The 24,062-nt window shown below is 34.2% G+C and overlaps 1 protein-coding gene across 9 annotated transcripts; it reads right to left on the bottom strand.

Annotated features, from left to right (window-relative positions):
- Positions 1-361: 361 nt before the first annotated feature.
- On the bottom strand, positions 362-23,848 carry LOC106101751 (CCR4-NOT transcription complex subunit 1). Of its 9 annotated transcripts, none has more exons than XR_001225534.1 (16): positions 23,289-23,848; positions 19,058-19,276; positions 16,773-16,956; positions 14,049-16,560; positions 11,912-13,325; positions 10,836-11,411; positions 10,486-10,734; positions 10,000-10,305; positions 9,402-9,779; positions 8,998-9,144; positions 8,402-8,536; positions 7,406-7,855; positions 5,989-6,182; positions 5,458-5,721; positions 2,611-2,738; positions 2,014-2,102 (listed from the first exon to the last, which is right to left on the bottom strand). XR_001225534.1 is itself a non-coding variant. In XM_013281077.1 (15 exons), exons 1-15 carry the CDS (start codon positions 23,388-23,390, stop codon positions 1,946-1,948), a joined length of 7,272 nt encoding a protein of 2,423 aa, XP_013136531.1. In that variant the 5' UTR covers positions 23,391-23,848; the 3' UTR covers positions 362-1,945. The 9 variants fall into 9 exon arrangements, 5 of the variants coding, with proteins under 5 accessions (XP_013136531.1, XP_013136529.1, XP_013136533.1 ...); XR_001225537.1 differs by having other exon boundaries at positions 7,406-7,834; positions 10,836-11,399; positions 23,289-23,847; XR_001225536.1 differs by lacking the exon at positions 2,014-2,102 and adding an exon at positions 2,946-3,250 and having other exon boundaries at positions 2,646-2,738.
- Positions 23,849-24,062: the final 214 nt, after the last annotated feature.

Raw genomic sequence — 24,062 nt, 5'->3', positions numbered from 1 at the left:
AAGCGATAAAATAAATTTGAAAGAAAACCATATGTCTAGTTTTGATTAAACCTACATTGAGTAAACAGGCAAATCAAATTCCATACACAACCGACATTCTTAAAATGATTTTCATCGAAATAATTCATTGTTAAGTATTTGCATTTTTGATTTACCAAGTGCATCGTACACAATAGTGATAATGCAGATAAATTTTACATTGCGTTCATCTTGACCTTAACACAGTTTTGTTTCAATCTCTTAGAGAAAATCATAGATAATTTGTGATCGAATTTAGATATGCAAAAAGGATTTGGTTACTAGAAATTAAATTAACAAAATCGGAGTATCTTTATGTAATCAAAAATAAAACAACCAAACACGACGAGTACTAGATTTAATTACTAGAATCACATATATGTGCTACACTTTGCATTACAGATGAAATTCAAAAGTTTTCCTTAAATAAAATTTTTGCAATATAAAAATAATTCAATCACATTGCGATTAAAATTTTGGATCATTGACATTTTAGACAAATCAAGCCAAAAGAGGTCGCAAATATGAATGCTAGAAACAAAACAAATCAATAATTATATAATTTCGAATTTTACTGGATATTTAATTTTCACAATATTCATTGCTCATATAACAGTTTAGGCATCGATAAATAAATCATCTAATCATAATAATTGCTGCCGGAATCGTGGTAGCTCCTATTAAATAAAATATCCAAAGCTATGAACCTTTTCTTTTCATGCAAATCTATTTAAAAACGGGAGGAATTAAGAAAAACTGACAATTATTTAAAATCTACTGAAACTACTACATTATTGGAAAAGATGAAAATGTTTAACTTACATATAATATTAAAGAGAAACTACAATACACAAATTTTTTTGTTGTTTTTCTTTCTACGCAATTACATTACATTTCGTATACTTACAATTGATGAATAAAAAGGATTACAATAGCTTTGATAAGACATTTTATTAGAAGTTAATTTATGAATGAGCTAAATATTAAATTGAATCATTTATATTAGACATTTATATGTAAATATTTAGCCAAATTGAGTATAGTATGAAGCTTTCATTATATATTGAATCTTAAACTATTATGGTTCCACCACGCACCTATCATCATTCTATTAAGTCTAGCTTTTTAAATTGTCCGCTCAGACTTAGGACCTACCCACTTAGGAATTAACCAGATACTTATCCTCTTTTCATACCCGTGGTGGTGGTAACTATAAAACTACATTTAATTTTATTACCAAACACTTAAATAGAAATCGTAACATCAGTGAGCAAACACCGCCACACTTAAATCTAATAAACACTTGAATGTTTCTTTAATTACACACAAATAGTTACATTATCAATGTATCTTTTTGCCAAATCGTCAACCAATTTATGCAGCTAAATGTTTAATGATTTGACAAAAAAATATCATTGAATGCTCACTATAGGAAGCCATGCTTCAAGCTTATAGTAGACAAACAAGAAAAACATACACATTATTATTACATGCAATTACACACATATTAAACATTGAGAGAGATTTAAATAACTGGCTGACAACACCATAAGTGTTGAATATCAGCAAATTTAATCAATTGTAATTATATTATTCAATCAATTATCCATCAAACTTATCAAGGCTATATTATAAGGAAAAAATTGTTTTTCAGAGAGACTATTAATAAGATATTAGGTCCTTGGAACACTCCATTATCTAATATATTAATTGTTTACAAAGTTCCTCACATGTTTACAATTAGTTCAATTATAATACTGAATGTTCAATTACAACAGTCTTATTGAGACCCCAAAATGACATTAATATTTACTTAAATCTAAAGTTGTCCGTGCCTGTATTGACTACAATTTAATGTTTAGACATCTTACTATAATAATTAATTAAAACACATCACAATCACGCACAATATCATTTCACTTCACTTTCACTTAGTATGCGAGTTAACCGTAGTCTGCTGATCCACACCAACATTGAAGTTTAAAGGATTTACTTCTTGAACAGTTGGTTCCACTGCTTGGGCAGAGCGGACGAGGTGGAGGGCTGGCTGGTGCTCACTTGTGGCGTTGCGGCGCTTGGCAAGCCTGCAAAGTTTAACAAATTAATATTACAAGGTAATTTAGTAGGTGTTCAATAATTTAAATCAATACTATTTTAATTAATAAAAGCACTATGTCTTAGACATTTTCCATAATGGTCTTTACATCCAATGTATGGTGAAAATAAAACAATATTTGACAGTTTTGCCAAATTACCTAGCAGTCTTATTTGACTCTGATAAACAAAAATACATAACCTGCAAAATATTGTAAAAACCTTAAGAGAATTTATTGATAGTAATTTTTTTTATAAAATAAAATAATTGTTTATATAGCGAAAATCAAATAAAAGATATAAAAGCCCAGAAGCACCCAGATAAAGAATGATGGCATTACAAAGTTCAAACTTTACAGCAGCTTTAAAGAGACGTGAGTGGGTGCTACACAGTCTTACCGAAGTTGCTAGCCACCATAAAGTTTGTATGGCGCTATAAGTACCACTCAAATGTTAGTAAATTGTTAGATACATTTAGCATATATGTATATATAGTACCTTTATTAATTATGCTAGTGAAGTCCTGCTGGTGTCTTAAAGACTCCCAGCCGGCGCGCCGCTACTCGGCCACTTCACCACCTGCCGTCTTCTCGGCGACGCACGAGTGAGCGACCGACGCAAACAACCTACACAAACCGCAAGCTCCCTGTTACAATATCGCCACCGCATCAAAGCCTCACATAACTCCATAACAAAAGCACACGAAAATGTAAGCTATTGTATTTCTTTCAAATTCACAATCATGCTCAAGTACTATATATGTCATATACACATACCTATATAGTTAACATCCATAATAAGAATAGAGGTACATTAGTAAACAAGACACACACCTTAATGTCTGTTATTAGGATAAGAGGAGAGGATGAAGCAAAGGTGAATGCGGTAACGGATATTGAAGATGTTCGCCGTCAATTAGTAGTGTAGTCAGTACAGGCAGGCGACGGCTCGACTCTGCGCAGTGGTAGTGTCCTAGTGGCGTACGAAGCGCACGCCAAACTCGCTCTCGCCAACTTTCGAATATGATGTCATCTTGGGGTCTTATTTCGAGATCGTTCAATTTCTTATATATACTGCTTTTTTAACTATTTAGTTCCCTTCTTGTTGAGTGACTCTCAAAAGGTTTTCCTTACAAATCCTGCATATTCCAAAATCGTTTCTTTTATAACAAGTTATGATTGAAGCAATGTCAATTTATAAGATGTAAAGGAAATTAAAAGCAGTATGTTGGAAAGAAATGTTTGATATCCCTCATATAGTTTCATTATATGCATATTTTTATATACATTATATGAGATTTATAAAAACATGGTAGAATTATTTGACATACGTATAATTAATATCGCAAATCGTAATAAGAAAGGAACATAAGTAGAAAAATAAAAATATTTCAACGATGTTAGCTCATCGTCATAAATAAAAGGCATGATTGTAAGACAATGAGATGGTAGAGGGAAAGAAGACGGGAGAAGAAGTGGAAGAATGGAAAAAGAGGGTACAAAAATAAGAGTAACATCAATGAAACATGGATCATGATCAGTATGACTTAGATTGTATATATAGCGATAATAATCAGGTACGTATATGAAAATGCTGATGATATAAAACATATTACAATTTTAAAAGCTTTTGATTGCTGTCAACGAAGCGAATAGATATATTACTATAAGTTTTCGTATTTTCTAAACTCAATTAACGATCAAAACATTGCTAATATGAGTTTGGAAAGATTTCATCAACTGTATCATATTTTATTCAATTCGTATTTGTAGCGAGATATTTGAGCAAAAATGTTTTGCTTTATAATGATTCGTCAAAACTGTTCTTGAATAAGTCTACACATATCGTTTCAATAATAATTGACCTTTTAAGGTGTGGCTGTCGTTTTCTCTCTTCATAATATCAACAGACATTCTTCTGTTCTCGTCATATTATCCCTTACCGACGCTTTTTCATTATTATTTTTTTTATTTTCGTGATAAATGTAAAACATCTCGTTTATTTTTTTATGTAACATAATCGGCGGTTTGAAAACAATAGCTTAACAACTTCTTGGTATTGGTAATTATTAAGTTTTTACACTATCTACCCTACATAAAGACGGTAAATCCTTCAATTACGGGAAATGGAAATGGGCAAAATGATGTTATTTATGTTACGCAGGTGAGCCTTAACATTGCAAATAGACTAACATTTTGTGCATGTTGGTAAATTATTTCATCATATAGCTGGAAGTGGGGATAGGGCACTTGAAACACTTGGATCTTATCATAAAAGGTGACGTGTGTGTTTTGTGTGAAAAATTACAAAAAGACTCGCATTGCTTTACTTATCTGGATAGAAAACTATTCGCAAACGCAAATATAATGCGCTTTAATTACTTCTACAGAAAAATTAAAACAGGCTCGTAAAACAAAATACCGTGCTTTTCTAAAACTAACAGCTATAATAATAGTTTAAGGATTTATCCTTCTTTGGAGGTGCATTTGTAATAAACAATAGATAGGTCTTAATTCATTTGTGAATCACAGAGGCCATTTTCAGGTGTTTTTGCTGATTGCTACATATTTTTAAAGAAATGTAATTTTTCGCAATTATAACAGTATTTGATAGGGAACTTTGCTACTCGAATTTTTGACAAGGCTTTCACGAAATGTAATTAAATACTCATAGCGCTGTTAACGTCTTTTGCTTGACATTTTTGGGCAATTCTCAATTCCAAATCCATTCCAATAAAAATACTACCAAGTACATTCAATTTCCATCCATTAGTTTTTGCTAAATTCAAGTCTAGATTTAAAGCGTGCAAAGTGATAAGTTCTATATCTTTGTGTAATATTTTAGGAATTACTTCTCTGACTACGGTATGTTTAAAATATGCATAATTTAGTAGCCAACCCTATACTTTATAAATGTCTCTCTGTGCATTGTAATCCATACTATAGCGAAACTTATTTTCAAGCAGCCATAAATAATAACTTCAACTAGGATGCATGTTGATATAAAAATAATATAAAAAGCAGCTAGATACTTGATATAAAAACAAGCTAATAGAAGAAATATATTTGATACAAGAATAAATAATATATGAGATGAGTACTCACTTATTATGGTCACATTATTCACTTCAACACGAATTAATTACGTTCATTATCGCTGGATATTTTAATCAAAAGCATATTATCATATGGTATCAAAAACCTCTTTCCTTTAAAGCAGTTGTAAGGAGACAGTTGCCCGACGACGACATTATAATAAAATATTATTACAGTCAGAGCCAAACCAAATGTTAGAAGCAACTTGTCGAGGTCGGGTTTTAGTGAGATTTATAATTAATATACTTACTTCTCGATTTCGGGCGCGCAATGTACAAACTCATGTGACCAGAATTTGTAGACTGGGTTCTTGATCAGTTCGATGAAGGTTATCAGGAGTCCCCATGGGTGAGGTCTGTTCACAATCAGCCTCTCGAGTAACATCCTTGTTATTTGTTCTTGTATAGCCTCGGAGTTGGCCTCCGCGAACAGATATAAGAGACAGCAACTGAAGTAGTGCGTGTGACTGTTCGGGTAGCGCAACTGATTGGCGATTGCGTTGAAGAACAGATAACTGAAAATAAAATAACATTTTAGTACAATATTTTAAGTAAATACACAACTATTTTCTATTTTGATGATCATGTGCTAAAATTAACTTTTTTCATCATTTATATTAATTACTACTACCAATACTCCTTCACAGTATATAGTGAAATGTCTTAAGGCCGGTTTCCCAGCTAATTTTACCCATTCTTTAGTGTTTTTTAAACGATAATATCATGAAATGTGTTTGAGTTTAAACATTCAAGCAATGGTGGTCGTTTAAAAGATTACTCACCGTCCTTCATAATCAAAGTCGACTGTGAAGTTCTGGAATATATCCATATGTGAGGAGTGGGCGATTGTAGTCATATTTGGCGTTTGTCCCTTGGATCTGATGTAGGCGATCGCCTGAGCACCGACGTAGAGTACCACAGCGTTCAAGAGCTGCGTGTTGTAGCGGCGGGCGGGTTCGCTTCCCACCTGCGGAAACTGTAACAGGCTTTAATATCCATTCAGAACCACACAAATACTTGGCATTTAGAACTTTGTCCTAACCTTTACTTGGATTCGAACCAAATAATCAACTTTTTGATAAAGTAAATTTAGAAATAATTTCCTAATATGGTAAACAAATAAAGTAATTAAAAATTTTAATCAAACAAATTAAAGAAGGGAAATTATAAAAAAAAAAATAAAATCTTGGAAAATTATAGTGGCATACATATAAAAGTTTTCATTTACTTGAAGTAAATTATGTCATTTAAATTGTTAGGTTATAGTTTATATTAGAATAAATTGTTTAGTATTAACAATTAGAATGTTAGTACAAGCAATTGACAGTAACATTCTTGTTATATATTAGGATGTTAGTTGTAATATGAAAAAGTTTGTCAACCATTGCGTATCCTCAAATAGTAACAAATTAATCCCAATATAATCTGTTTATATAATATAGTTTGTAAAGCAACAAATCATTCCTTTTTGGTTGTCCCCAGGTAGATAAAAAACTTAAGGCTTTGTTTGTAAAAGTTGCACCCATTATGATAAAGAATTAATATTTTATTTAAAAATAAAAAAGTAGTAAAAAAAATTGTAAACAAAATAAAAAATAGACATGCATAAAACATTGTTGTTTTTATTTTAAAGATGGCAAACGAAATGGTCCATTTTCTAGCATATGTCTACTTGTAACTTTGTTCTGATAAATCGTGTTATTAAACGGTTCAAAGAGTTAAACCAATGTATAAGCAATGTAAATAATATAATTATTTAATGACCATATACTTACATAGGTTTGGAACTCACCCTGTTTCCCATGAGTTAATGAATTCTCTATGAATAAAAAATACAACCTAAGGGAAAACACTTTATAACAATTAACTTATTAGCCAAGTTACATTTCGAAATACTTACCTAGCAAAATTTATTAAATACTTCCATATTTATCTTACACTTAATAACTTCAATAATTTGTTGATCAAAATTCTCATCTTCAGTTGAATTACAAACATTTACCTTGCTATAGAATGATATTTAAAAATAAGTGCATACATAAAAGGAGATTCGCAAAGATTGTCAAATGTTAAACACCACCACATGATTAAAGAACCTAGGAAATATGTAATAAAAAATCCGAGATCCTTATGTTAATTACCATACCTTATGTCTGTGCGTACTTACCCGTGTGTAATGTGTTTATAACACGTACATACCTGCATATTGCTTCTTAGCTCAGAGAGGAAAGTAACCGGGGTCCTGGCTTTGAGATAGGCATCTAGATCTTTCTTGAATTGTGTTATGGGGATAATCGTTGCGTAGTTTATAACGGCTCGGGGCGATAGCGCTATCTCGGCGAGCAGGTCCACTTTCAGATTGGGCGTGAAAGGGTCGGGCAGTCTCATATTCCGGGGGAAGGCCGATAGTATCAGATTCCTCATTTGTATACAGTTGGGGGGTATTTCATCACAGAAACCAAAGTGATAATCGCAAAGGAATTCAGGGAAGTCATGAAGCAAAACAAGGAGCACTTTAAGTGTCCCCTTGTAAAGCGCCATGACGGGGGCCCCTAGTTCTGTGTTCCTTAAGAATGGGTCCAGGAATTTGAATAGATCTATGAGCAGCGTTGAATACATTCCCCAGCCCTGGATGAAACAATGGTATAACTTTAAGGCAATGTTTAAGTCAGTGAGTGTAGCAATAGCTGTGAATGCAATGGGGTTAGTAACATAGTAAATATACAATTGTTAAAAAAAAAATTATATCATTGTACAAAACTAAAGATAAATAAAAATAACCTAACCAAATTGTTCTGCACAGTACAGAACATCATTATTTTATATTTAAGATTCAATAGGAGGTATTCGGATATTTCAAATTTGATTATTGACAGACTTCCCATAAGAAGGAGGTACCCAATTTGTCTGTATGTTTGTTTTTTAGTCTTCAAATGACAATGTACTACATTTTTTGTAAGTTAACTTTCAAATTAATTAATGTTAGTTTAATTATTCAAATGCAATTTGGATTTTTTTTATGGATATCAAATAATAAATTTTCAATTATGAGATTTTAATTTCAAGATAACGACAAAAATGAAACTCAAAGAGCTTAATGCCCAACATAAAAAAACATTAAAACTTAACGAAAGGAAAGAAATAAAAATAAGTGAATATAAAATGGTTTGTTGATATCATAAAGTTGATAATTACCTTCTGTTGTGGAGTGACTGCGAGCACTCTATTTATAAAGGAACGGTGTGAGAGGAATTCGAGCCAGGCGTAACAGAAACCAGGGGCCACGCTAGGACGAATTATGCGCAGCGTATGACAGAACGCAGTGAGAACCTAACAATAATACTGATATTTAAAAAAATGCGAACGTTTAGAAGCATGTTAGAGTTTGTAGCTTAAAGGTATTTTGATATAGATGTACAGAATAGTATGAAAGAACACATAGACTACTCAATTTTGTTTTTTATTTTCTTATTTCACGCGGACGGAGTCGCGGACGAAAGCTAGTAAATTAAATAATAAGCAAATCGAATTCATAACCCAAGAACCATATGTTTATAGTAATCTACCAAAAATTAGGACTTTTTTATTTTCACATTTACAATTAGTATTGGCAAAAGGTAATGGTATACATTTCTCTGGTAATTAAAAAATAACTCTGATAATAAAACACAGAGACATCTTGTGTCAATATAAGTGTAACTAAATGCAATTGGAAAATCTTATGGAATGGAAGTACAAAAAGAGATTGTGAGAAAGGATGTATGTATTTAAAGTAATTTATATACATTTACCTGATAGTTCATAGATTCTAAGACTGGTTCAGCCATATTCATGTCGAGGAAGAGAATCAGTAGCAAGCGGTGATACGGCAGCTGTTGGAAGTTATTCCCAGGCTCCTCGTGATCTTGCAACAGGCATCCAGCTATTATCCCCAGGATCTAAATAATTAAAAATAGTAAATTACTATTGTAAATCAATATGAAAATTAAATACTTATTTAAAGGTCCAATATGAAACATCACAAATTTTAATACAGATATATCTATTTTACCTGTATTTAAAATTACCTTTCTAAAAAAAATCTAAAGTTGCTATTGAAAACATTATTAATGACCAACTGTTATTATTTTTTTTTCTGTATATGATAAATGAAAAATTTGGGTTATGTTAATTATTATTAAAGCTAAAACTGTACCTTGTTCAAAAGATTGAGTTTCGGGGTTGGATTACCAGCATCAGCGGTGTTCTTGATAAGTAAAGTGACCAGTTTAATGAAAGAGTCACACATTACGTAGTATTTCTCCCGTTTTGGAGGAACTGGTGGCGGATTTGCCCTTTCTTCATTCAGTTGTTGGTATACATTTTGGATACACATCTGTGTAGCGATACGGAAGAATCTGGTAATCATGTCATCAGATTTCAGTATTCCATTCATGTTCATGCGATGAACATATATGTTGAAGTTCTGACTGAATTCGACGTCAGTTAATGGACTTTGAAGCAGGGTACGCCACTCGTGAAGCACATTGTCCGTCTTCTCTTGAAGGCCAGGAGGATCATCGTATTCGCGGTTCTGGAATTTATATAGTAGTAAACAAAAATATACAGTTAAAGAAACAACTGTCAACAGATGCTTTATGTTGCAAGGAAAATTAGATCAAAAGAAGTATTTTAGAGATAATATGGTCATACATATTGTTCATTAAGTGCTGTGGCTTGTCAAAAATACAAAAGCTTCATTTACACTATTAAGATGATGTTAAGAAAAGTATCTCTAAATAATAATCACTCACCCGGACTTGTAAAATGCCAGAATGTATATGCGCTGTAGGCCCAAGAGGCATTCTCTCTCCAAGATAAGCGCTAGGATCTTGATTGATTCTCAACGTCTCGATCAACGTCGCCAAACCTTCTGGTGGCGGCTGTTGTGGGTGCGCCATCATACGTACCAAGGTCTCGGTCGTATGGTATAAATCAGACTCATTCACGAAGATGTTATTCCTATCGTCAACTAGATACAGTTGCACCAACTGCATTGCGAAGGCTACAGCAACGTAATTATTGCCATTATCCATCAGATGAGCCAGGGCTAAGTCATACTGAAACATTACAAATGAGTGAACCGAAGATCATACCATTTTTCACATTAGATGATGTAAAGTAAATTTATTATTAATTAAAAGAAATAATAAAAGTTGTTAATGTCTGTAGAATTAAATGAAATTTTACGTTTATAAATAAAAATTGTAAGATAAGTAGAAATATGTGGTATTTATTACTTGTGGCATATTAATGAGGTGGTTTCGGATGAGACAATCGACAGCTTCAATGTTGTATCTGAGTTCATCTCTGCACTCGGTTAGACAGCAGGTGATCTGCTTCGTCGTCCACACGTGTCCGTACACCCTCGCATCTTCCAACAGCTTGAGCACTCGAAGGTGAATATCTCTATATCGTGTCATCAAATCAACATGTTCTGCGTTGACTCCAGACTGAATAATGTGGCCATCGAGTAGGCCTTCTACAGCCTGTTAAAAAATTACATTGTTTTTGCATTTAATTCGCTTTATCACTATATCAATGCTACCTGTGTATGTGTTAAAGTAAAAGAGTTTTACAAATAACATACCCGCTGTAGTAAGTTACAACCGGATACAATATCACGGTTTCTTCTTGCAATTACAAGACATTCCAGCAGGGTGTGCATGTTGGTAGCTTGAACTGGGAAACTCTGTGTATTTAATACACTGGACAGGAACATCTCAGCTGCTGATATCAAACCTCCCATCTCATCTGCCCCATACACTTGAGTTGGGTTTATAACTTGGCTAAATGTTAGCTGAGGAATTTGCTCTTGGGAGGGCTTTGGGATGAACATGCCAGCATCTCTCAAGGGCATAAAGCCAGGAATGTTGCAAGCAAATTCTTCATATACCGAAATCTGCATATCCATGGGTCCTCCCATTCGCAGTCTCACTCTTTCGGGAAGATTTTCGGTTTGGTATGTAAGTACTATCGGGTCGTAGTAACGTCGGTTTTCGATTCTTGCCTGTTTTCTAATTTCATAGTCGTTCATTAGACGTTTATCAAGTTCAGGCAATGCCTTCTCAACGGCTGTTTTCTGAATAAAGGCACAAGCTAATTCCATGTTTTCTGTTGCTAAAACAGCTGCTGCACTTTCAACTATATCCTTCTGGAACACAAGCTGTCAAATAAATAATAGGTTCCTACCGGAATCAGCCCCCAGTGAAAATTAAAATAAAAAGCTGCCATGCCAGTCTCCCATCATGAAAGCCATCCTTGGGAATCTATCATAAGGTAAACACATGAATAAAAAGCAGTCTTCCATTGGTATTAAAAAGCCAGATGACCAGAAGTAGTTAGCAAACAGTGGTTGCAAATCACATTGTAACTTGAAGCTGTTCGAGGGAAGGTGTTTAATAATTTAATTAGTACAGTAGCTAATAAAGCTGATTTTGACATCATTTTGATGACAAACCGTAAGATGCTGCAATGACCATTAATGAAATTGGAATTAGGTTATTGAAAATTAGTAATAGCTGTTTTTGACTTAAAACTCTAGAATACAGCTTATATGGCAAAGCTATGGCCAAGTTTCATTGTAAATATGCTTCAAGCATTTTTGTATTACCTGAAATATATAATCATGCTTATTTGTAGGCAATATTAAAGATAACAATTTACCTGTTGTGGATTTGCAGGGATAAGTGCTGTCAGGAATGCTGCTTTCAGGTTCGTGCTGATGGTGCTGACGATCTGCTCCCGGCACGTGATCATCGCCATGCCCGCAGTCAGGTTGCGCATCATGTGATGCGCACAGGTGCGCATGCGCCCCTCATCTGGATCTAGGGCGAAATCTTTCCGAATAATCTGCTCACAAGTAGTAAGAGCATATTTAATTGACCTATCAACTACTGGGTGAATCCACTCTTGAATAGACCTTTCGATAGCAGGTTTAACGAACTGTTTTAAATGGGGATAGTTTTGGAACAAGAGTATGTGATGATTGAAACAAATTTTTTGTCCAAATGCTGATGTTGAAGTGACATTTACGTCCAAGTAATTGAATCGGGGCTCTGGCATTCCAAGGATTCCCATTAAGGTAGGATCGGGACACATGCCAAGAGGAGGAGGTGGTACACTTAACGTCATTTCTTCAATAGGAATCATAGTAGGCTGAGGCGGCATCATTTGCATCTGTGGAGCTTGTACAATAGCTTGATTTATAGGAACAACAGCTACAGGTTCCTTATTAACTTTTGGCTGAGAAAGTTGGAATTCAATAAGCCTATGCTTCTCAGGATCTTTAAGGTACAGAGTAGGTTTTAATTCTGATATATCTATACTTAAGTTTTTACAAAGCACTTCTATTTCAAACTTTAAGTTCAACTTCAAATCAGGTTCTTGATGAAGTTCGGCTAATACGTTCATTAATCCCATGGTCCAGGGGTTCGGTGGTTTAAATGCAAGACTCCTTGCAGTCGACTCCAGAACTTTGGCGACGAAGGGTACGACGTATAACAGTTCTTGTTGGCCTTTATGATAAGCTTCAAGTAAAAGTGCTTTAAGGTCGATATCAACGAGAAGAATTGGTTGATTGCGAGCCAGGGTGAGCATTCCCAACCAATGGCCGAGATTTTTGAGCAAAGATCGGTCACTAAAGTTGGCTATGCTTTTGTCGGAACGCAACAACACTTTAATATTTCGATAAGTTTCAATTATAACAAGCCTATTAACCTCTCGCGCCTTAAGAACGTCAAGGAAATTAGAATACAAGGCATGAAAGTTAAATTCAATGGATGCCCGTTTCATAACTAGGTATTGTGAAAGCCAAGGATAGTACTCTTCGGTTAAGATTTCTTTAAGCTCTTCGCATTTAGTTTGAAGATTGAGTTGGCTCAAGTTATTGAAAATGAACGCGGTTTTATCTTGTATAGCTTCTGGGGGCGCGTTAATCTTCTCTTCCCTATCTGTGGCTGTTAGCAGCGTGTCGATGTTGGTAGCGATGGCGATGGACGGCCGACTGCCGATTCCGCCGGCCACGCAGTTCGCCACTTTGGATATCACGCTCATGGGGGTCGGGGCACCTACCACGGTCCTATTAGGAAAGTTGTAAATCAGGATTATTAGGTAAATATAACCATAACTTTACGAAAAGGGAACGTCTTTTAGAAATGACGTGCGTAATAATATGATTTGAATAACTGAAGTAATCTTAGCTACGTTGGAATAGAAATTCATGAATATAATTCGGTCACCGAATATATTAAGACTACTTGTTAGAAGCTACTAAATAGCAAACGTGAGAATTAATTTGAAATTAGAGCCATTTCTCTCAAGATTTTTCTACTGAGGTTAACATTTTCTATAGTCTAATATGAGGATAATGCCAGAAGGCCAGAAGCCGTATTGATATATGATATAGTATAATATTGCGTATAGTAGCATAAACGTTAACAAAGGATGTGAGCAGAACCAAAACCAGCAAGATATCTCATTAGAATCATATTGTCTTTCAAATATGGTCTTAACGAAACATCTATGACACGGTCGTACTGGATTACCTCTACTTACGTCAGATGTTTTATACTAGAAAACATATTTTTTTTTCATGCTACTATACCGAGGTTAAATCACGACAAAAAAAATAAAAAAGAGCTTAAGGGCTAGCTGTACAGGTCCAACGCGGAATTTACAAATACAAAAAATTTAAGCTAGCCCTCCAATTCGGCGCTCTACAAATAAAAAGAATAAACGATAGGCATTTTATAATGATGTCAGTTGTTAGTACTTAGCAAATATAATGAAAAAGAAAGCATACCTGTATGGTGCGGACACTGTGACAACAGTATTTTGATTCAACATAGCGGCCAGAGTGGCGGGCAACACTGGACCCTGAGGCTTTGTAGGCGGCTCTTGACTCTGCAGTCCATATTCGATATACTCAATCAGATGCGGAGGGAATTCACTAAAATGTGGTATAGCACGGACATGCTCACAATATTTGTGGTAGTCCTTTAAACGTGATTTGAATCTATCCAACGCTGCTATACCAAAGTAATACATTTTAGAGCCCTCCGGCTTCCGAAGCGCATCCAAAACAAACCGCAAGGCTAAACCCAAGGATACGTAAGTTGGAACAAGACCCTTTTCAATGATACCACCAAATAATTGAGCGGTAATATGAAGTTCTTTGTCAGGATATTGTGGGAAGAATTTGTATTCCTCAAACAAGTTTCTGAGCATACATGAAAATACTTCACGCTCTCTTTTATTAGGTGAATCTTGGAACTTTTTAAGCATCTCTAGAACCTCATCTATAGATAGAGTAGGGTGAGGAGGATGGTTGTATATTCTCTGAAAATACCCATTTGCCTCATCCTCAATTTCTTTTGAAACATTGTGCATAAGTTCAGGGAAATGGATCTGATCCGGTAAACGGAATTTGTCCATTGGCGGCATTTGCGCCATTCGCAAAGCACCCATATTGGGAATGTTGGGATTGTGCGGAATTGCCATCATAGGGTAGGGGCTATTGGGACCTGGTCCTAGCAATCGGGAAGGAGACCCTGGGGGTGGCACCAAAGGCCCTAAAGTTCCAGGCATTGCGAATGCGGTGTTTACTGGTGCGCCTAAAGTCATATTAGCGACATTCGGTGTAAGATTGGCTATCGAATCGACATGCGGAGTGAAAAGTTGCCCTCCCAAAGCTGCAGGGTTGAACGGTGTTTCAATTACTCTAGTATGGGGCCGAGCGATTCCCGCCATTGTTTGTCTTGTTTTATTAATTATTAAAGCCTGGCAGGTTGCTACCACATTATAGATCGCTTCCTGTAGTTCCTGAACGACGTTAGGGGCGCATAGCTGCAGACATGTCAGCATGGTGCCAATAGTTTCCGGTGGCAACTGAGCGGCTTTCGGCAACTGCTCTTCTGCTGGTTTCCCCATCACTGGTGGACATCTTCGCTGCAAAAATTTAACCATAGCAGAGACAAAAGATTCACCGTGGTCTCGTATTTTGTCAGTTAACCACTTATCCAATTTAAGGTACTCCCTTCTTGATGCGAGGCAAGCTAAATCAATAACGAAGGGGAAAGACTGTACATTCAGTAGCAGCGATAAAGCTTTCAAGTCTTGAGCGACATCCAAGATTCTCGATAATTTGGATTGATCACTGTCTCCACGTATGTACCATTCTGCCATTGCGTGCATGATAATTGGTTTTATGTTCGGATTCTGTGAATGCCACGCATGTTGCAAAATAATTCCAGAATTGGGATGATTGCCTAAAAATATTGGTATCAAGGTAGACAACAATTCCTGTTGAAATACAGTGATCGGTGCATTGATTTGCAATAAGGCGAGCATCAAAACGTCAGGGCAATGCTGTAAAGGAAACTTGAACAGCTCGTGAACTTGCATATAGTAGCCTCGCTCAGATGCATACAACAGCAACTCTACTAGGTACAGACACCGCCAAGTGGCTATTTCCTTGTTATCAGTTTCTGGCAAGGACTTGAGTATATCAATTGATACCGGATGGAATGGGTAATCAGCGAGGCTAAATATATCTGGATGTTTCAATATATTAGTAATCAAGCTCATTTGTCCTTCCAGGTTGGTCCACCTGCGGCATAGATATTCCACAGGGAATATGTTGGATGGATAGCCTGCACTCTGTAAACCTAAACGCAAGATGGAAAACAATAGGCTCAATCCTTGTCTGTCTGGTACAATGAATTCTGGATGGTCCAGTTGTAATATGACCTCTTTCCAGTTCAAGTTAGATGCCAGCTCTTTCAGTGTCTGTACAAATATCTCTGCATTCCAGGTTTCTCCATGTCCATGAGTGATTCCTTCTTTCTTTGCTTCGTGATTCGTCCAAAAGTTTCCTGGTGTCTGAATGGGCGGCCCGTCGGGCATTGTGGTATGGTAGCGCACCATCATAGATATTATACGCGCAATGTCTATCGCGGTAGGCTCTCGCGCTCCAAAGTTCAACATGCTGTTCTTGCATTCTTCAAATGATGCGGTAAAGCCGTACCCCATGTCGCGAATGATTTCCGCAAGTGAGTTGTCCATCATTGCGACCGCCATATCGTCGGCCGTGCTCATTTCTTCTAATGGAGTTTGTGTATCGTCGGGATAAAGCAGTGGTGCTAACACTATCGGTACGACTTCTCGAGGGAAGTCAACACGTAAACGTTTTACGAATAATTCTTTTGTTACCGGAGCAAGACGAAAGTTTTCGTACGCGAGGTTAATTAGGAGAGTTTGCAAAACTTCAGGGCTGCATTCCTGAAGACCTGCACGCTCAGCCTGATGACCATGCTCTGTAAATATAAGTATTTGTTGATATGACAATATTTGTATATTTATGTGTAGCGAAGTGTTTGTACTCCTTTTTAAGGAAACCGTGCGTATGTATGAAGGCGAAATATGACAGTTTATGTGGAAGTTAAGTGCATAAACATATTTTTATTAATAATAAAAAAAAAATGAATTTCGAAATGGGCCGGCCACTAGTACAATTAATATGACATACCAGCATCCAAATAACACTGTACGAGATCCAAAAATCGCTTCTTAAGATGTTGTTTTGCGAACGCTGCTATCTCGGTCTTGGACGAATATCGCCTCAACACCAACGATAAGGTGACATCTTCGGCAGTTGTTAACTTCAACAATCTTGAAAGACGATTGAGTAAAGTGTTAGAAGGTTTTAAAATCTGTAAAAAAATTAAGATCCATAATGTTTTATAAATCGATGACGCCGCAATTGCACAGATAGTAGCATGCAGAAGGGACAGAAGTGCCGGAGTGCTCAATAAAATATTCTAACTTTCAAATTGGATAAAACACACCTTCCATGCATATGTCAATGCAACAACGGCCTACAAATGGGACAGAATATCAGCAATTTTATGGGAAATGGGAAATTAACAGGTTCACTATGCCTTATGGATAGTTCACAGTTCATGCACTAATCTGTACATGAAGTCAATAAAAAACTGAAACAGTAATTTGAATTTAATTATTATTATTAGTCATTGATTTATGTCACAAATTAAATAGAAATAATTTCAGTGGCCAATTAAGATAACTATGTAATTGATAAATATAATCAGTTAGATTTATGTCAAAATTAGCACCACTTAGCATAAATATTATATGGTGTCTGATAAATTATAAAAACTTTTCTTGGCCAGCTGCAGTCAAAGTTATTTAGGGACCAGAAAATCTCATAACCGATTTATTTCATTTCATTAGAACAATTGTTGAACAAAATAACGATTAGCAACTTTAGTTACGGGAAACTTTTTAAAAATATCAAATACAAATAATAAGGGACAGAAAATTGAGCAATTACTAGAAATATTTCGGCCCATCCTAAATACATAAAACAAATTCACTTGTATGGACTTCATAATTAAAAGGATTAAAACTAGTACTTGTAAGCACCACTGAAAACACCACAATGAATAGCAGCAGACATGTATAAAATGAGTGAAATGGACACTAGATACAAACAAAATGTGTGGATATTTAAAGGGGTCCTAATAGGAAACCAAGTAGAGGGTGTGACAAACAATTTGGGTACACATATTAAATAGCGGCTTTACTTTTTGCTTGTTTCACTAACTCCTAAATACGCATAAATATTAATAAAGAAGACATGAAAGTACATTGTCAAATTTAGTTTTATTCAGTTTAGTTAGTCTATATATGCCCAAATAATTTGTCGTAATCTATAACAAAGAATTATTTTAAACAATGCTTTCATTCCACACAACTGATTCTATGCAACATATATGAGACCAAAATCTTTCAACATTTACCACATCATACACAGGAATTACTATTTGTGTAAGTGCAAGTATACCTATACTTACATTTATTAATTCTAGAAATACAGTCACATAATCCCAAACAATTATTTAAATGAATAAACATTTCTCAGCCACTGAAAATATTTAAAATATAACAAGTCTCAGTTATACAATTAAGATAACACAATTTAAGTAATGTAATTGACTTAATAAACAAAAAGTTGATATGGATCCCAATCAACGGGATGAAATTGAAATTATATTGAACAAAGTCAACTTTGTTTCAAACAGTATTATAATGTTGAGTATCATGTATATAATATATCATGATGATTACATTACAAATTGTTCAGTGTATGATGATTGTTTACTTAGAATTCTTTCGAATAAAATCGATTGAGGTTTCTGTGACAGTATGTGACATTTATAATAACAAATATTTTGTGTTCCTGATGTATGTCATGTGATATGTGTTGCTTACCTCAATGCCAGATTGGGGAAAGGCAATAGGATAAAAATTTAAACCAATTGAGTTTGCCACACAATGTTAAGTACAAATTACAAGTTTTTGAGAATATACCGAAATTATTTTCTGGAATGTTACAAAAGGCAAAATGGATAAAAGCAGTTGACTAACAGACAATACTTGAAACAAGCTACCTCTTCATTTCAATTTAGTCAGAAATATATTATAAACCTAATTTTACTTCAATAATATTTTAACCTAAAGACCTCACAAAGTTAAAAATTCTTAATTATTTTGATGTACTGCAAAAATCTTTGATTCTAATCTAAAGTTCTATGCTTGTGAATATTCATAACCGTAAAAAATGAATTAGTCGATGTTATCCGAAAGACTTCACATGACATACCAAACTCTTCAAATTGCTTTAAGCTATTTTGGAGTTCATTTAAATACACCATAACCGGAACAAGTGGGACAACACCCATTTTTAAGACAAATACAAGCACAAACGAGTAATATAAACACGAATCGTACCTTCTGCACAGAACGATTGGGGCTGTCCACAGCTCGACAGACGACAGTTGACTTCGCGGGATGGCTCAACAACGAACCCAAATACTGAGCCAGCAGAGACGCATGAATGCTGTTGACTGCAGGTCCTGTGCGATCCGTATCCCAGGAAGTCTTTGCCGCCTCCGTAAGCAAAGACCTCAGCAACTGATTTTCTGCTTCCAAGCCATAGTGATTGACAATCTGTTAAACAAAAAAAATATCTTTATGAAAAAGCCAACATTTTTATACACGGTTATAAAAAATCGTGATCGCGATAGTATTTTTTTTTTATTAATTACGCAAAGTTGCCGCCATTTACGATAACATTGACAACATTTCGCGAATTTAAAACCACAAAAGGTCTAAATTCATATACAAACACCACAATGGCTATTAATAAACAATAATTTCAACGCACAGCCCTAACTACATTGTCCAGACACAGGCACAGTTGTTTCTTATATTATGCCGACGAACATCGATGAAGTTCATCTCCTAAAAATACAGAAGTTAGTAGAAGAAAAACTTGTCCATCAGCAACAGGTAAAAAAAACACAAGACTAATAACAGAGCAAATGTTTCTAATTGAATTATGTTTTAGGTAATCTTAAATTGTTTTACGAGCTATTATTAACTGTTAGTATGACTATTATAACGATATAAACTTGTTACTTGAGACAAATAATAAAGACTGCACAATAGGGTGTTGGTTGAGCGTCGGCAATAAATCGTTACATGTATCGACTCTCGCCGCCGCCGAGAATTGGCAACAGCGCAATGGATCAGAGCGCATGTGTAAGTAGGCGTTATCAAACGGATAAATCAATATTCATTCCAGGTACCGCGACATGATTCTACGCGACGATATAATTTGAGCTAACTCCGACCAAACGACCGTAACGTCGCAATTTATAAAACTGTAAACAGCTTTTTCGATTTTGTTAATTTGTGTTATCTTGCAAATACTCGTAAAACACTTATTTTGAAAGCTTACCAAGTGAACTTTCATACTACCTATTATTTTATGTCCTATATCTGCATTGAGTGCTATGCGGTAAAAGCATCATATATCATATAATCATATAAATCATATGAATATTATAAATGCGAAAGTTACGATGGATGGATGGATGTTTGTTAGCCCTTATAGCCTAAATGGCTGAACAGTTCTCCATTAAATTTGGCACAGGTTTAGAGCATAGTCTGGACGAATAAATAGGCTACTTTTTATCCCGTGAATAGTTAAGGTTCTCGTAGGATTCATTAATTTAGTTTTTTAATGTTTACTCGATCGTTCTGCAACGGTTCAACATATCCTTTTGAAATTTGGCACAGACATAAAACAATGTCTGGAGTACATGAGATAAGGTTAATCCTCGAGAAAAGTCCGGTTCCCGAGGGATACGTTTTCTAATACCACGCGGACGAAATCGCGGGCAACAGCTAGTTATTTATAAATATAAAACACGTTTTCGGATGATTTTATTTCAATTCATAAGAATTAATGTCTAAAACCCAAGACACTTATTCAATATATACCTAAAAATTATAAGATAATGATGCTACTTGAAAAGGTCAATAAAACATTTAATTAAAGTATAACAATAAAAGTTATCAAAACAGTATTTTTATTTTACATTAAAAAACTGAAGTTCTTCTATAAGTTCTTTTAACAACTCAAACTATACTACAACAAAAATAATAAATATACATAAACATTGTATAAAATAATGTTAATGTTCGCTAACGCTAAACTTAAAACATTAAGGTGTTAACACATAATACAAGTCTAAATAAGTAAACAGCACAAGACGCAAGCAAACAGTAATAGCATGTGTATGCATGAACGCATTTTTGTATGTGTTTGTGCAAGTTTGTAATTTACAACTTTATCATGAATTTCCACTGCACAAGACTTGTACAAAAACATGTTGCTATCTCTGTTCTTTAAAGTATGTTTGTTATTTGGCAGTGGAAAGGTAAAAACATATAATATTCGCTTATGCATTATATAAACTAACTCTTACTTTTGTCTTAAATTTTATCATAACCCATTTAGCAGTTCTAAAGTTGTATGGTAATAAACCTTTGGATTACTAAGATCATTTAAATTCTTAAAATAGTACTGGAGAATGTATACAGTACAATCATGCTTTTTTTTGACCTTAAAAATGTTTGCCAACATGAAATTATAACAATTATAGTGCCACCATAATATACTGCTTTAAACAATTGCAACTTTGCTATAATTTCTTTGAAAAAGATATATGGAAATAGTCAAAAACTATTTAGACAAATCTCTTTAAAACATCTTTAAGGTAGGAATAGATTTTAACCACATCATCGATGACATGCATGCGTCTTGACGTCACACAGTAATTGTACATGGTTTAAACTAGAATTTAATACAATTTATAAAAAGAAATCAGCATAAAGTAGAGTTGTTAATAAGCGTTACTCCATTTTTTTTGACTCAAAGGTTAGTTTTAACCATACTTATTATAAATCATGCTAATATTTTAAATGCGAAAATTTAGATGGATTGATGTTTGTTAGAGTCTGTAGCCAAAACGGCTGAACAAATTTCGATTAAATTTCTTATAGATGTAGAGGGTAGTCTGGGAGAACACATCGGCTACTCACTTTTATTTTTTTTAATTCCACGCAGACTGAGTCGCAGGCGAAAGCTAGTGAAATTATAAATTTGTAACTTAATAAGGTTTAATGGATATTGATGAAAAAGATGAAGTTGCAATCAATAGCTATTATTATAAAAAATGTGGGTACATTGAATTATGTAAACCTAAAATAAACAGGTTATGAAAATGATGACAATTTTGTATTTGTTATTACTTAATATTATTCTATGATTGTGACATTGTCTTTGTGTGAATGAAATTCTTTAAACCTAACCTATAACCCATTGTCAATTTGAATAAAATTATTGCATGATAATAAAAAACTATGTTAACATTTTACTTTAAAATTATAATATTTGATGTGAAAATGTTAGGTATAGATAGATAGGTAGATACACATTCTTTAGATACTCAACTAAATAAGCATATTTCACATTATTTCCATACACACCGTTATTTGATATTTTTAATGTAAATCATATTTCCAAACCAAGAAAGCATACTTATCTCATTATTAGAACATACAACTGAATCCTCTTGTTACATTTTTTCCTAAGCTTGATGCACAAAATATTTCTTTTAGAATACTTGTGTACCAACAATCATTGAAGAGTAAATAATTGATGCCACTGCCATCAAGCTCAACATGTTAAAAATGCCTTTACATATGACTTTTAACTGTGCTCATACACACTTACTTTATTTTCAGTTATTATTATTCAACCACTTCCTTTTTTATCATTGGCTTCCTCTTACATTCCAAAGATACAAATTTAATCAATCGTGACATTTTTTTACTGTTCAACTTCCAAAATGTGTTCAATAGAAATATTTGACAGATCTTTTCAATTACCTATCACAATATACACTAAATCCTGATATTTATCATAGTTCAGGATTTCCAATAATATGTATAAAATAGTACACCATTTTGTTTATTCATTTAACAAGTATGCACTTACATCCATGATTGTCCATATGTACCTATCAATAATATCACTCAATATGAGATGTTTACAGTTTCGTTTATTACCAAGGTTAGATTTAAATGAAGCTTATGCAGTGAAGAAAAACTGATAACAGTCAAGTAACATTGATACCAAATTTTGTTATTATATTATTAAATTATTATAGTTTCTGTTATTAATCGCGTTAATTGCATTATATACGTAATGTAATCTCTAAGGTTTTTATTAGTTTGGTAAATTGAGTGATTACATGCTTGAAAGAAGATTAGATTATTGAGGAAAGCAAAAACAAGAAGGTCGTAGAAAGCGTTCAAAGCTACACACAAGCTACCCTAAATCTAATATAATGTAAGTTCACCTTGATCATTCAAAACACTTTTCGGTAATACCGCTTATCAAGAACATATGTTGCTTGAGTAAATCATGTTCTAGTGTTGGAATCCTATAAGAACAATAGGTAAAACACACAAATACACATATTACAACTAAAGGTTGTTCACAAATTAAGAATTCATACATCAGAGCGTGCGACAGAAATGGCAATTTATTGCCAATATGGCGACAGTCGATAAACAAAGAATGACTATGAAATTAGATTTTACACACCTGTGACAACTCTTGACTTGTTTGCTTGAAGTTCTTCTTACTCAAATTTATAACAAGATAATGGATTCGTGATAAACTAAACGTTAAAGAGTCCAGGTTCATAGTTTCATCAATGCGAATCCGAAACGTGGTTGAAGCTTTCTAAATTTTTGGCGAACCGAATCGGTAAAAAAGGATGGTTTTTTGCGAAATAACAATAAACCTATGGTCAACATCACCAATACTTCTTTAGATTTACTTAATTAAAAATAACATCATCTTTTAAGAAGCTATTAAGGAAAATATTTTAGTCACGACACAACACGATAGGGCGAACGCACGGCACGAAATAGACCGAAAGAAAGATAGAAGAAAGAAAGGGACAATGCAACTCCCCCTCCAATTACCACTTAACCGAACCAGTTATTGATTTTTGATTTGACAAAAAAGTTTCACTGTACTGTTTAGAATTTTTACAATGTAAATAGTAAACTTCCTACGGAACGCACATATGCTTTTACTTTAAGTTTAATTAAAACAAACTTGATTAAAACAGATATACACTAAGCAGCCATTTTTATTGAAGAACGAGAACAGAAATTAGTCAGTGTTGCCAATAAAAAAAATTTACCTTGCCGTGTACATCGTATAAAATTCTTCGTAAAATACCGTGTTTATATAGAAAAAGATCATCAGCAGGCCGTAGCACCAGCAAAAAAAGGAAAAAGTTTTCAACACTAGCTAAAAGTTGCTATTTTAACGTTTAAAACCAATGAACTGGTTTAAAATTATCCC

This window comes from Papilio polytes, unplaced genomic scaffold, assembly GCF_000836215.1.
Source record: "Papilio polytes unplaced genomic scaffold, Ppol_1.0 DF823957.1, whole genome shotgun sequence".
Classification (NCBI taxonomy): Eukaryota; Metazoa; Arthropoda; class Insecta; order Lepidoptera; family Papilionidae; genus Papilio; species Papilio polytes.
This window is presented reverse-complemented; position numbering and strand designations above follow the sequence as displayed.

What these genes read in the sequence shown, in the direction of transcription:
- LOC106101751 (XM_013281075.1), bottom strand. Translation starts at nt 23,390, where the DNA reads ATGAACCTGGACTCTTTAACGTTTAGTTTATCACGAATCCATTATCTT. An exon ending in ACAGTGTTATTTGGATGCTG is followed by an intron (nt 16,561 to 16,772) that starts GTATGTCATATT and finishes TTATATTTACAG; the next exon opens with AGCATGGTCATCAGGCTGAG. An exon ending in ACAGTGTCCGCACCATACAG is followed by an intron (nt 13,326 to 14,048) that starts GTATGCTTTCTT and finishes CTTTCCTAATAG; the next exon opens with GACCGTGGTAGGTGCCCCGA.